General features: G+C 36.2%; 1 protein-coding gene and 1 non-coding gene across 2 annotated transcripts; one reads left to right on the plus strand and one right to left on the minus strand.

Annotated features, from left to right (window-relative positions):
* Window positions 1–3800: 3800 nt before the first annotated feature.
* LOC149713684 (uncharacterized) lies at window positions 3801–5419 on the minus strand. The gene is made up of 3 exons (XM_089843919.1): window positions 4952–5419; window positions 4602–4882; window positions 3801–4525 (listed from the first exon to the last, which is right to left on the minus strand). Exons 2-3 carry the CDS (start codon window positions 4741–4743, stop codon window positions 4059–4061), a joined length of 609 nt encoding a protein of 202 aa, XP_089700045.1. The 5' UTR covers window positions 4744–4882; window positions 4952–5419; the 3' UTR covers window positions 3801–4058.
* A 6699-nt stretch (window positions 5420–12118) lies between these two features.
* TRNAV-CAC (transfer RNA valine (anticodon CAC)) lies at window positions 12119–12191 on the plus strand. The gene has a single exon. It is a non-coding gene; the product is annotated as a tRNA-Val (tRNA).
* Window positions 12192–12212: the final 21 nt, after the last annotated feature.

Below are 12212 nucleotides of genomic sequence, written 5' to 3' on the forward strand. Positions count from 1 at the left end.
AAGACCAGAAAGTTCTCGACATCCGAGAAATGTGTCATGGAACTGGACCATTATATGGGACGTTATTCCCCAGTAAATCAGGTTTAACCTTAGCAAAGTCTTCATGGAATAAACTTATGGAAGTGTACGATGAGCTTTCTGTCTACCTAAATGAGGTTAAACGCGTTCATAGTCTTATTAGTGAAAATGTGTTGGATCAAATTCATGCCTATATAAAGAAACAATGTTACGGATGTGAAATAGATCATCCATCCCAGGTGAAGCATGATTGTTTAATGTTAGAATGGGATCAGAGGGTTCAGTTACACCTGTTGGAAGCCATAAATAATTTGAACTACCCTGTAATTAAGGTTATATATTCAGGTAAATCGTTTTTAGAGGAAAGGTTCTGTGAACTTATTTTAAGTAAATTTTAAGTAAAAGTGTTTGTACCGTAAAGAAAATGTTATTAAAAATGTATTTCAAATAAAAATTAGTCAATCTTTCTTCAATATCTGTTTATTTATTTTGAATTGCCAATCTTTATTCAATTTCATCTATCCGACAATTTCCATATGACAGGGTAGTAATACCATCGGACAGAATGTATCTTTTACTATCACAAGGGTTAAGAGATATCTTATTTTGTGATATTGTAAACAGTTCATGTTTATCACTCATGATACGTTTCATTGAATTTGTTGAAACTGTCATGTCAAATAAACATGTGCGGTAATCAGAATGTTGTATATGTTTTTTTACTACACGTTTAGATATTCCTTTCAAGGTTTTCTTTTCACCCTTTTTACCTCTCCGAGTGACGTATGTCACGGAGAGGTTCTAATTTCGACGTGTGTGTGTGTGTGTGTGTGTGTCTGTCTGTGTGTCTGTGTGTCTGTTGTTACACCCACGTGACCGCGTTCGCAGTTTCCAAATCGGAGCAAACGTGTTCGCCATTTCCGAACTGCTTTCACAGTCACGGAAATGGCTCCTCTACTTGAGTTCTCACACCACCATCTTCTGGTTTTTGTCCATCCCACACGGAGACCAATCTGTACTTACTGGCTTCTAATCACCACCATCTTTTGGTCTTCGTCCATCCCGCATGGAGACCAATCTGTACTTACTGGCTTCTAATCACCACCATCTTTTGGTCTTCGTCCATCCCACATGGACACCAGTCTGTACATACTGGCTTCTAATCACCACCATCTTTTGGTCTTCGTCCATCCCACACGGACACCAGTCTGTACATTCTGGCTTCTAATCACCACCATCTTCTGGTCTTCGTCCATTCCACTTGGACACCAGTCTGTACACCTGGCTTCTACTCCATCGTCATCGTTGGGTTTAAGACATTCGCGGCGATCAGCTAGGGTTACGAGAAACGTCTAGCCTCCCTAAGGTGGGATCGCCACCAAAGGTTTTCGCAATTGCGGTTGTTCTTGCTATTAGCTGTAGTTCGACACCCTTATATACTACCTATTTGAGTAAGGTAATGCAACCGGCGTATGCTTCATTTCAAACGCCAATATTAGTCAAGTCTCTCAAGAATGTCTAATTGTTCTTTATAAACGCGATGTAACGCTCAATAAGGCGAACAACTAACGAAGAAAATATTTAATATTAATTATATTTATTTTAATATTTAAGATAATCTTGTTTCTAAACTCAAAATTAAAACGGAAAGAGTTAAAAAGCAGTCTATTTTTTTGTCTGTGTGTGTCTGTCCGTTGTCACACTAGTGCGCCGAGTTAGCAGTTCGCTTTGTTTTGATGTGTTAAGAAATCCTACAGAACCTTAATATTCACTTTTTCATAATATAAAGTGAATATGTGGAAATCGTTTTCGTAATTACGATGCATTTAGTACTTTTGTAGCTTTAAAGCTCTGTTTCATTTTGATATTCCAAGAATGTTTTTTAATATTGTTATTTGAAATGGATGTTTATATATTACTTAAGCTATACTACATCTGTTTATAGCATAATCCTTTCTATAGTGATTTCAAAACGAACGCAACGATATTGGTCAAATGTACTTTTATTTGTCAATAGGCCTAGTGAACCAAAAAGTAAACGCTTGGGTTTGGTTTTCGTTTCTGTAATGCAGAGACATTAACGGTTCAGAGTGAACCGAAAGTTAAATACACTGTTAAATAATTAGGCCTAGATTTTATAATCATGGTGGATATCTGGGCCGCGTTCAGCAGAGCTCAGCGCTGTTAGCAGTGTCGTACAGGACGGGATTTTGCTTTTGAATTTGACGTCACGGTGCTCAGCGCTGAGCCAGCGCGGTCTTCAAAGAAAATAGTCGGGTTTTGGGAAAACGTGACGTAAAACGCGTAGTTCTCAGCTTGGCGAAAAAACATGGAGGAATTAATACAAATAGCTCTTGCTGATTCTGATGGGACTATAGCTATTTAATTGGCGTGAAACCATTTGATGACGCGAGAATTTTAAGAGACATGTTACTTTCTAATTTTAATTATAAAAGACGTTGTTATCAATCTCTTTAAATATGTTATCTTACAATTTTTGTTAAGCCTTGGTACCTTGCACGCTTTATTGCGCTAGCGTCATTTTTAAAACACCGATGACCGGAAAAAAGCTATGACGACAGATCTCACCGGTAACCGTTTTCCAAAATCCGCTGTCATTTTGGGGAGCTCTGCTGGACGCAGCCCAGACCAGTGAAAGGTCTGATCGTAATCGGATTATAGCTTCGTGTTTTCATGCTATTTATGGTGCGCATTTACTTCCAGTGTGTGTAGCCACAAATAAGCTTTGGTGTTATGTAACGTTAACAGTCATGTTGACAAACTAAGAAAATCGTTGAGGTGAAACGAGAGGATAGTGTTTACATGGCAACCCTGTTGTGAATATGGCTTTGAACATAGAGGGTATACAGTTGAGGAGTAGAAAATTCGGCCTTTACAAAAACGTAAAGGTAATATCCCTCCAAAGGTTTAGCTCTTCATTTCCCGTTTTTCCCCCATCGGATGATTTTAATGTGTACAAGTATATCCTTATTGGATGTAAAATGTCGTCTGATTTACAGTATATTTGCTATGCTTTGTATACTGCTTTAATATTTAAATAAATTTTAACTTTAGTATTTGTTCTTAAAAAAAGAAACATTTCCATATCTGGGTAAGTAAGTTTGTAAGTAGTCCTCCTCGGAGAGGTAATATTTTGGTTTTCCCAACTTGTTAGATAGTATACTATAAACCTTTGGTCTTAAACCTACAAACTCACTGATTGGTGTTCCATCTAACTCGTCTTTCATTTTTCCTAACACCTTTTTATTCCTCTCACTGTATAGAAAATGATTTGATGGATATCCCGAAAAATCGAAAAGCTCCAAATCTCTCTCAAAATCTTTATAAATATCAACTGTTTCAATATCATACGTGAGTGAATCCGTGTCGGTAAAAAGGAGACGTGCACGGTCCCCATATTTTTTCCTAATGTAATCATAGTGAAACTCATACATTGTTAATTTGGAGTGTTCTAGAATTGTAAAACCCGTGTATATGGGTCAATTCAAAAGTAGAGATTTTTTCAACTGTTCAACTCCTACAAGTTCGTTATGGAAAATGGTGAATTTTTTAAACGTAGGGGAGGACGCCTTCTTCACTACCATTTCCGGAGTGTTAACTAAATGAAAATTTATTTGATTGCTGATATTTTCAAGGGTTTTCCCGAAAACAGAATTGTTGAATAGCTTATATAGAGATTTAGAAAATTCGTCGGTGGCTGCTTTACGTTTTTCTGTATTAAAGTCGATGTAAGATTTGAGCCATGCTTTTTGTTTAAACGTTAATATACGATTTACGGAAACGAGTTTCATACCTTGTGAAATATGAAATTTCAGGTTTCTATAATGAACTACATAATTCTCTCTATCGTATAAATTAGGGGTTAGTTTTGGTAGGGTATCTTTAATCGGAATATCCAGTTTTTCCATCATTTGGTTGTAATATTCGGAAAACATATGTTCCCCAATTTTAATAGATTCGGGGGCTAGAGGGTAATCATTATGTGAATCGTGGAGCTCTTCTGGATATTCCAAATCAACTTATAAAATAAAACCGTTTAGATAATCGTCTGGACAATTCAAAATAAATTGTTTGGTGTACTCTAAAAGGTTAGGATGTGAAACCCAATTGAATTCGGAAACTGGTAAGGGTAATGACATGGCTAAACCATAAAGATTATTCACATCTAAATACATTATGTAATTATTTGGTTTTGATGAATCATATGATTCCGATATGTACGGGTTATTCGCGAGAGCGTATCTATGTGTTATCATACTAACACCACCACGAACACCCTTCTCGATAAACAGACACATATCAGGGTCTAAAAATAAATCCATTTTAACTTTCGATATGTATAAAGCTGCTTGCCACGAAAATCCCGGGCTCGTAAACGCGTGGGCCGGGTCTAAACCGTAGTCAGTGATACAAGTCTCCCTAAAGTTTTCGAAAACATCGGCTAGTTGGAGGGAATCAATTGTCACGTAAAGATCGTGGAATTCTCCTATTGGAGATAAGATTGATCAAATAAATTTAGTTTCTCATAACACTTTTAGTTTTTGTTTTGTTATTTAACATACCGAGTGATTTAATATTGCAGCTCCTCCAAACGTCTACTGCGTTGGTATATCTTTCATCGGAAATGTCTTCCTCGGTTAGCGAACTGTAGAAAGCTTCTTTCGGGGGTAGTTGCGTTTCATCAAACCTCTCGAAACTGTCCATGTACTCGTAAGGGTATGCTTGCTTACGTAGTAAAAGTGAGACTTTTTCTGGCGGGTAAAATTTGTTTAAAACCCTGAAATTTTCAGAACCCTTTTTAGCGACATTGGATACTAATGTTTCAAGGCTGTCCGGTAGAAACCTGCATATAAACCACAGAAAAATTAAGCTTTATTAGAGATACGAAGTACTTCAACCCATAGACCATTACCTGAATGAATCCTAAAATCTCAATGCCCCAAAAGAGAAGCTAATGTAGTTTTCTGTGTTTGAAGGTATACACACTGTAAAAAATTGTGGTGTCTAAATAGTGCCATAATGGTTTTAAAACAATGTGCACTATTTGCGCACCTGGACAAGGTGCGGAAATAGTACGAAAATGGTTCGATATTTTAAAAACACCATTAGCTTAAACGAATGGTGTAGAAATGGGTTTATAAAGCATAATTCTTTAAAAGGTGTGCAAATGATACCTTAATTATATAAAATAACCCCATTGAATACCCCATTAAATGGTGCTCAAATGGCATAGAATTAGTGCGATATTTTTTAAACACCATTCGCTTAAATAAACGGTGTGAATAAGGGTTGAAAAAGCCTCATTCATTAAAAGGCGCACAAATGATACCCAAACGATATAAAATAACACCTTCGCAAGGCCCATATAAAAGGTGTTCAAATAATGTGAAAATAGAGTTATGTTTTGAACACCATTGGCTTAATAAGGGCGGAAAAAACCTCATCCTCGGAAAGGTGCGCAATTGATATAAAATAACACCTTCGCAGACCCTTAAAAAGATGTTGAAATAATGTGAAAATGGAGTTCTCTTTTAAACACCTTTCGCTTAAATAGAAGGCGTAAGAAACGACTGAAGAAACCTCATCCTCGAAAAGGTGAGCAAGACTCATATGAAAGATGGTGAAATAACGTGAAAATGGAGTTATGCAATCTAAATTAAGATACCTAAAAAGTGTTGTAGTGGTGTAAAATTTATTCCGCAGTATTTGTACACCTTGACAATGTGTTGAAATTGTATGAAAATAGTGCGATATTTTACAAACACCATTAGCGAAAATGAATGGTGCAAAAATCGGACTCATAAAACATCTTTCGATAAAAGTTGTTCAAATTATACATAAATGGATTAAAATAACACCTTCGATTATACCATTAAATGGTGTTAAAATAATACGAAAATACACCTTTGCAAACCCCTATTTACCCCATTTTAAGTCCTTAATTAGCCCATTCCAAGTCTATATTTACCCCATTTACACCATTGCAAACCCCTATTCACCTCATTTCAAGTCCATATTTACACCATTTCAAGTCTATATTTACCCCCATTTCAAGTCCATATTTACACCATTTCAAGTCTATATTAACCCCCATTTCAAGCCCTATTTACACCATTGCAAAATCCCTATTTACACCATTGCAAAACCCTTATTTACCCCATTTAAAGTCCCTATTTACCCCTTTTCCAGCCTTATTTACACCATTGCGAAACTCCTATTTACCCAATTTCAAATCTATATTTATCCCATTTAAAGTCCCTATTCACCCCATTTCAACTCCATATCTACCCCATTTCAAGCCTATATTTACCACATTTCAAGTCTATATTTACCCCATTTCTTCACTTTTGCAAAACCCCTATTTACCTCATTTCAATTCCTTATATTTACCCCATTTTAAATCTATTTACGACATTGAAAACTCCTATTTACCTCATTTCAAGTCCTTATTTATCCCATTTCAAATCTATATTTACCCCATTTCAAGTCTAAATGTAACCCATTTCAAGTCTAAATTTAGCCCATTTCAAGTGTATATTTACCTTATTTCAAGCCCTATTTACACCATTGCAAAACCCCTATTCACCTCTTTTCAAGTCTTTATTTACCCCATTTCTAGTCACTATTTGCCCATTTCAAACCCCTATTCACCCCATTTACTGGGATCATTATTGTCGTGTTCGGTCACAGTATTAGAGTTGGCAGTGGTTCGGTGGGACTTCACTACCTTTCCTATTGTGTATATACACGTTGAAGGCTTTTCTATTATATCATGAGTGAATAATATGTTAGCTCCCTAACATAATATTAACTCATGATTATATTATATCAAGCTCGAATTAACACGACTATAAGTTAATGCCGTTAAAATTATCCAAATGATCTCTCTTGGGTAACAACTAATGGAGTTAGATCGGTATTCTATGAGAGCGGTAGCTCTCTTAGATAAGACTTCATACTGACTTTAATGTATAAGGATGGTTATTTGATTGGATATAACTTTTTTTTGTATTGTATTAACTGTTTTGAAAAAATTCCACAGAACTACAATTCGGACCCTGAATATGTGGTTAAATTTTCAAAAAGATTCATTTAATAGTTTATTTTATAAAAAATAAAGTTTCTAAGGGTGGTTTTCAATTCCTTAAAAATTTTACGACATTTTGATGAAAACCTCGAAATTTTTCCATAGAAATAACATGGGAAAATATTTTGCAAATAACCATTTTGTGGCAGCCGTAATGCAATAACTATTCGTTTGTTTGACTTGAAATCGGTTTTAAACGAAAGCCTGGTATATAGATTTTCCGCTTTCCAATTTTCATTAAATAGATTTAAGTTTAAGTATGTTTAATTTCATATTTTCAAAACCATTCCAATCTGCGATATTTTAGCATGGATAATAGTCAGTTTATGATGTTAGCACGGTTAAGGCTATTTGGTCCAATTTTGGTAGTGGTAAAAAACAAGAGAACCTTAGCTTGTGTTAGCTAACAAGTTAAGTTGGAAAAGGACCCCACACATATATATTAAGTTAACAAGATTACCTAAGACTGGTAATTAAGCTAGAATACCTACGACTGGTAATTAAGCTAGAATACCTACGACTGGTAATTAAGCTAGATTACCGACGACTGGTAATTAAGCTAGATTACCGACGACTGGAAATTAAGCTAGATTACCGAGGACTGGTAATTAAGCTAGATTACCGATGACTGGTAATTAAGCTAGATTAGCGACGACAGGTAATTAAGCTAGATTAGCGACGACAGGTAATTAAGCTAGATTAGCGACGACAGGTAATTAAGCTAGATCAGCGACGACTGGTAATTAAGCTAGATTACCGACGACTGGCAATTAAGCTAGATTACCGACGACTGGTAATTAAGCTAGATTAACGACGACTGGTAATTAAGCTAGATTACCGACGACTGGAAATTAAGCTAGATTACCGAGGACTGGTAATTAAGCTAGATTACCGATGACTGGTAATTAAGCTAGAATACCTACGACTGGTAATTAAGCTAGAATACCTACGACTGGTAATTAAGCTAGATTACCGACGACTGGTAATTAAGCTAGATTACCGACGACTGGAAATTAAGCTAGATTACCGAGGACTGGTAATTAAGCTAGATTACCGATGACTGGTAATTAAGCTAGATTAGCGACGACAGGTAATTAAGCTAGATTAGCGACGACAGGTAATTAAGCTAGATTAGCGACGACAGGTAATTAAGCTAGATCAGCGACGACTGGTAATTAAGCTAGATTACCGACGACTGGCAATTAAGCTAGATTACCGACGACTGGTAATTAAGCTAGATTAACGACGACTGGTAATTAAGCTAGATTACCGACGACTGGTAATTAAGCTAGATTACCGACGACTGGTAATTAAGCTAGAATACCGACGACTGGTAATTAAGCTAGAATACCGACGACTGGTAATTAAGCTAGATTACCGACGACTGGTAATTAAGCTAGATTACCGACGACTGGTAATTAAGCTAGATTACCAACGACTGGTAATTAAGCTAGATTACCGAGGACTGGTAATTAAGCTAGATTACCGACGACTGGTAATTAAGCTAGATTAGCGACGACTGGTAATTAAGCTAGATTAGCGACGACAGGTAATTAAGCTAGATTACCGAGGACTGGTAATTAAGCTAGATTACCGAGGACTGGTAATTAAGCTAGATTACCGAGGACTGGTAATTAAGCTAGATTACCGAGGACTGGTAATTAAGCTAGATTAGCGACGTCAGGTAATTAAACTAGATTACCGACGACTGGTAATTAAGCTAGATTACCGACGACTGGTAATTAAGCTAGATTAGCGACGACTGGTAATTAAGCTAGATTAACGACGACTGGTAATTAAGCTAGATTACCGACGACTGGTAATTAAGCTAGAATACCTACGACTGGTAATTAAGCTAGAATACCTACGACTGGTAATTAAGCTAGATTACCGACGACTGGAAATTAAGCTAGATTACCGAGGACTGGTAATTAAGCTAGATTACCGATGACTGGTAATTAAGCTAGATTAGCGACGACAGGTAATTAAGCTAGATTAGCGACGACAGGTAATTAAGCTAGATTAGCGACGACAGGTAATTAAGCTAGATCAGCGACGACTGGTAATTAAGCTAGATTACCGACGACTGGCAATTAACCTAGATTACCGACGACTGGTAATTAAGCTAGATTAACGACGACTGGTAACTACGACTGAATTTCCAGTTTGGCGGTAGATATTTTTGGGTCACGTGACAGATTTGAGTTGTTTCCTCAACATCTATTTCACACTCTTTGTCCCCTTGTCGCTTGGATCGTACTAGAAGGGATATTTTCTAGCTTCCTCAGTATAATTTTCCTTATTAACATCTTATCTCTTTTTACTTCCGTTAATTTTATTGTTCTTTCTTGGTGGTATGCTTCCGATAAGCCTTGGTCAACCACAAAAAATGGCGGCTATCAATCGATCTCGCGTGTGCGTGCGCTCTTGAAATTTATGACGTTGTCAGTGGGATAATTTCATTGGCTGAGACACCGGCGTAACGCCGAACACGACCGAAAAAATAGAACACAACTTACGCCAGACCGAACGGAAATTCCGTCGGTCGAACCCCTTTCTGCCGGGTTTCCGTCGTCTTTTCCGTGGAGTGGGAATCTAGCTTCATAAAAGCGGGCCTATTCGAAAAAATGCTCCATTTCTTTAGGTCCTTGAACAATAACGCTATATTTATTAAGGATTTTGAAGAATAAGCATCTTCCTTTTCCAAAATATTGCTTGTTTTATAGATCAGATTAGGGTTAGGAAAGGCATAGGTTAGTTTTGCTTAGGCGTCTTTGAGACCTACGGTTCCTAAATTAAGCATTTGACCTCGTGATAATAAGCGTATGCATATATTCATATCCTATAAATGCTAAAAATTGAAAAACCATTTCAATGATAATAAACATTTTATCGGTGACAGCGTTTAAAAATGAAATGTTTTTTTAGAGGAACTATGTTACGTTAGATAATAGATTTTGGGTACTCATTCTATGTTCAAACTTCATTACAGTGTTACATAATGCATATGACTTAAATATAACAATTTGCTAATCCCTTTATCAAGGTACATTTCGTCGATTTGAAAATATTTCGTTCTTCTAAACTCTAAATTTTGCTTAATATTTAAAAAAATACATTGAATTATTGCTCATTTTACCTAACCACTCAATCTTCATTAGATAATCAGATTATCTCGAGTATAGAGTCTTCGTGTTCCCGAGAATTACTGTATTTCCATCGGGAACTTTTAATCATAATATACCGAATCCAAAATCCGCCAAATTGCGGGGTTTTTCAGCCGAATGGAAGACAATCTGTTAATTGCCGTAGTAAAATCAACTTGGAATGGGGTGAACAGGGGCTTGAAATTGTTAAAAGGGGACTTGAAATGGAGTAAATAGGGGTTTGAAACGGTGAAAATAGGGGTTTGAAACGGTGTAAATAGGGGTTTGAAACGGTGAAAATAGGGGTTTGAAACGGTGTAAATATGGGTTTGAAATGGTGTAAATAGGGGTTTGAAACGGTGAAAATAGGGGTTTGAAACGGTGAAAATTAGGGTTTGAAACGTTGTAAATATGGGTTTGAAATGGTGTAAATATGGATTTGAAAGGGAGTAAATTGGGGTTTGCAATGGAGTAAATTGAGGTGTGAAATGGATTAAATATGGCTTTTAAATGGAGTAAATAGGACATTGAAAAGGAGTAAATAGGGCATTGAAATGGAGTAAATAGGGCATTGAAATGGAGTAAATAGGGGTTTGAAATGGAGTAAATAGGGGTTTGAAATGGAGTAAATAGGGGTTTGAAATGGAGTAAATAGGGGTTTGAAATGGAGTAAATAGGGCTTTGAAATGGAGTAAATAGGGCTTTTAAATGGAGTAAATAGGGCTTTGAAATGGAGTAAATAGGGCTTTGAAATGGAGTAAATAGGGCTTTGAAATGGAGTAAATAGTCGCTTTGAAATGGAGTAAATAGGGCTCTGAAATGGAGTAAATAGGGCTTTGAAATGGAGTGAACAGAGACTTGAAATGGTGTATTAATGGCTTTGTTTTACACCTTAAACGTGGTGCTAAATATAGAAAAAATATTTAACACCTTCACTTCATTTGGTATAGTAATGTGATATACGTGGCGTAACTTTGCCTACATTTAACACCATTAAACTAAGTAGTAATATTAGAGTTCAAAAGATTTCCTGAAAAAGATGTTAAAAAGCACTATAAATGGTGCATAAATGCCTAATATTTCGTTCATACTTGCAAATAATATTTGTAAAAGGCGTGAATTTATCATAAAAATGGTGTAGAAGTACACCTTAAATGGTGTCAATTTTGGCACCGAAAAAAACAGCATATATGGTGTAAGAATGCACCATTATTTTTTACAGTGCAGGAAAGCTTTCTTTCTTTTTGGAGACCGATGCGTTGCATTATCAAATGCGCGTCGTATCTATAAAATAAAAGTTAAATTTAGATCATTTCTGATGTATGGTTTTAAATAGAAACAAACTAACCTTGACAGGTTATGCATTATTACGGGGATAAATTTCACAACTTTGAGTTTTAAGTTACAATCGTTGTGCGCCATACCACGAAATTGGCCTAAAATTTATATCAAAATTAATGTACATTTATAATCAAACCTAATCTATTACACACCGGAATTCTACAGGGCCGGTAGGCCCTTGTAGATATGATAGCCCTTGTAGATATGACTTGATACCGTTTTATAACGTTAAAGTAATATTCACCCGCTTTTGCTAATTTCCTATGGAGATTAACATGGGTTTTTCGTGATTTTTCCCCACCGATAACTTAAAAACTACAGCGAAGATACTTTTCGGAATTATCTTAAATTAACAATTAAGTATTCGGGGTGTGCTATCAGCCAGTTTGATCAAAACAATTAAGTCTAAGTATGTTAATTTTAGTTAATTACAGAAGTACGGCTTTGACCATCGTGATTGAACGTAATAATTAGCTAGATCTCTTGGAAAAGTTGATGTTATTACGTATCTGTAGTGTGGTGGTTATCACGTCCGCTTCACACGCGGCAGGTCCCAGGTTCGAGCCCTGGTAGATACATGTATTGACCATCGTGATTGG

The sequence above is a fragment of the Phalangium opilio genome, unplaced genomic scaffold, assembly GCF_054372755.1.
Source record: "Phalangium opilio isolate 3A_F unplaced genomic scaffold, DU_Popi_V2 ptg000009l_1, whole genome shotgun sequence".
Taxonomy (NCBI): domain Eukaryota; kingdom Metazoa; phylum Arthropoda; class Arachnida; order Opiliones; family Phalangiidae; genus Phalangium; species Phalangium opilio.

What these genes read in the sequence shown, in the direction of transcription:
- LOC149713684 (XM_089843919.1), bottom strand. Translation starts at nt 4,743, where the DNA reads ATGGACAGTTTCGAGAGGTTTGATGAAACGCAACTACCCCCGAAAGAA. An exon ending in CTGCAATATTAAATCACTCG is followed by an intron (nt 4,526 to 4,601) that starts GTATGTTAAATA and finishes TATCTCCAATAG; the next exon opens with GAGAATTCCACGATCTTTAC.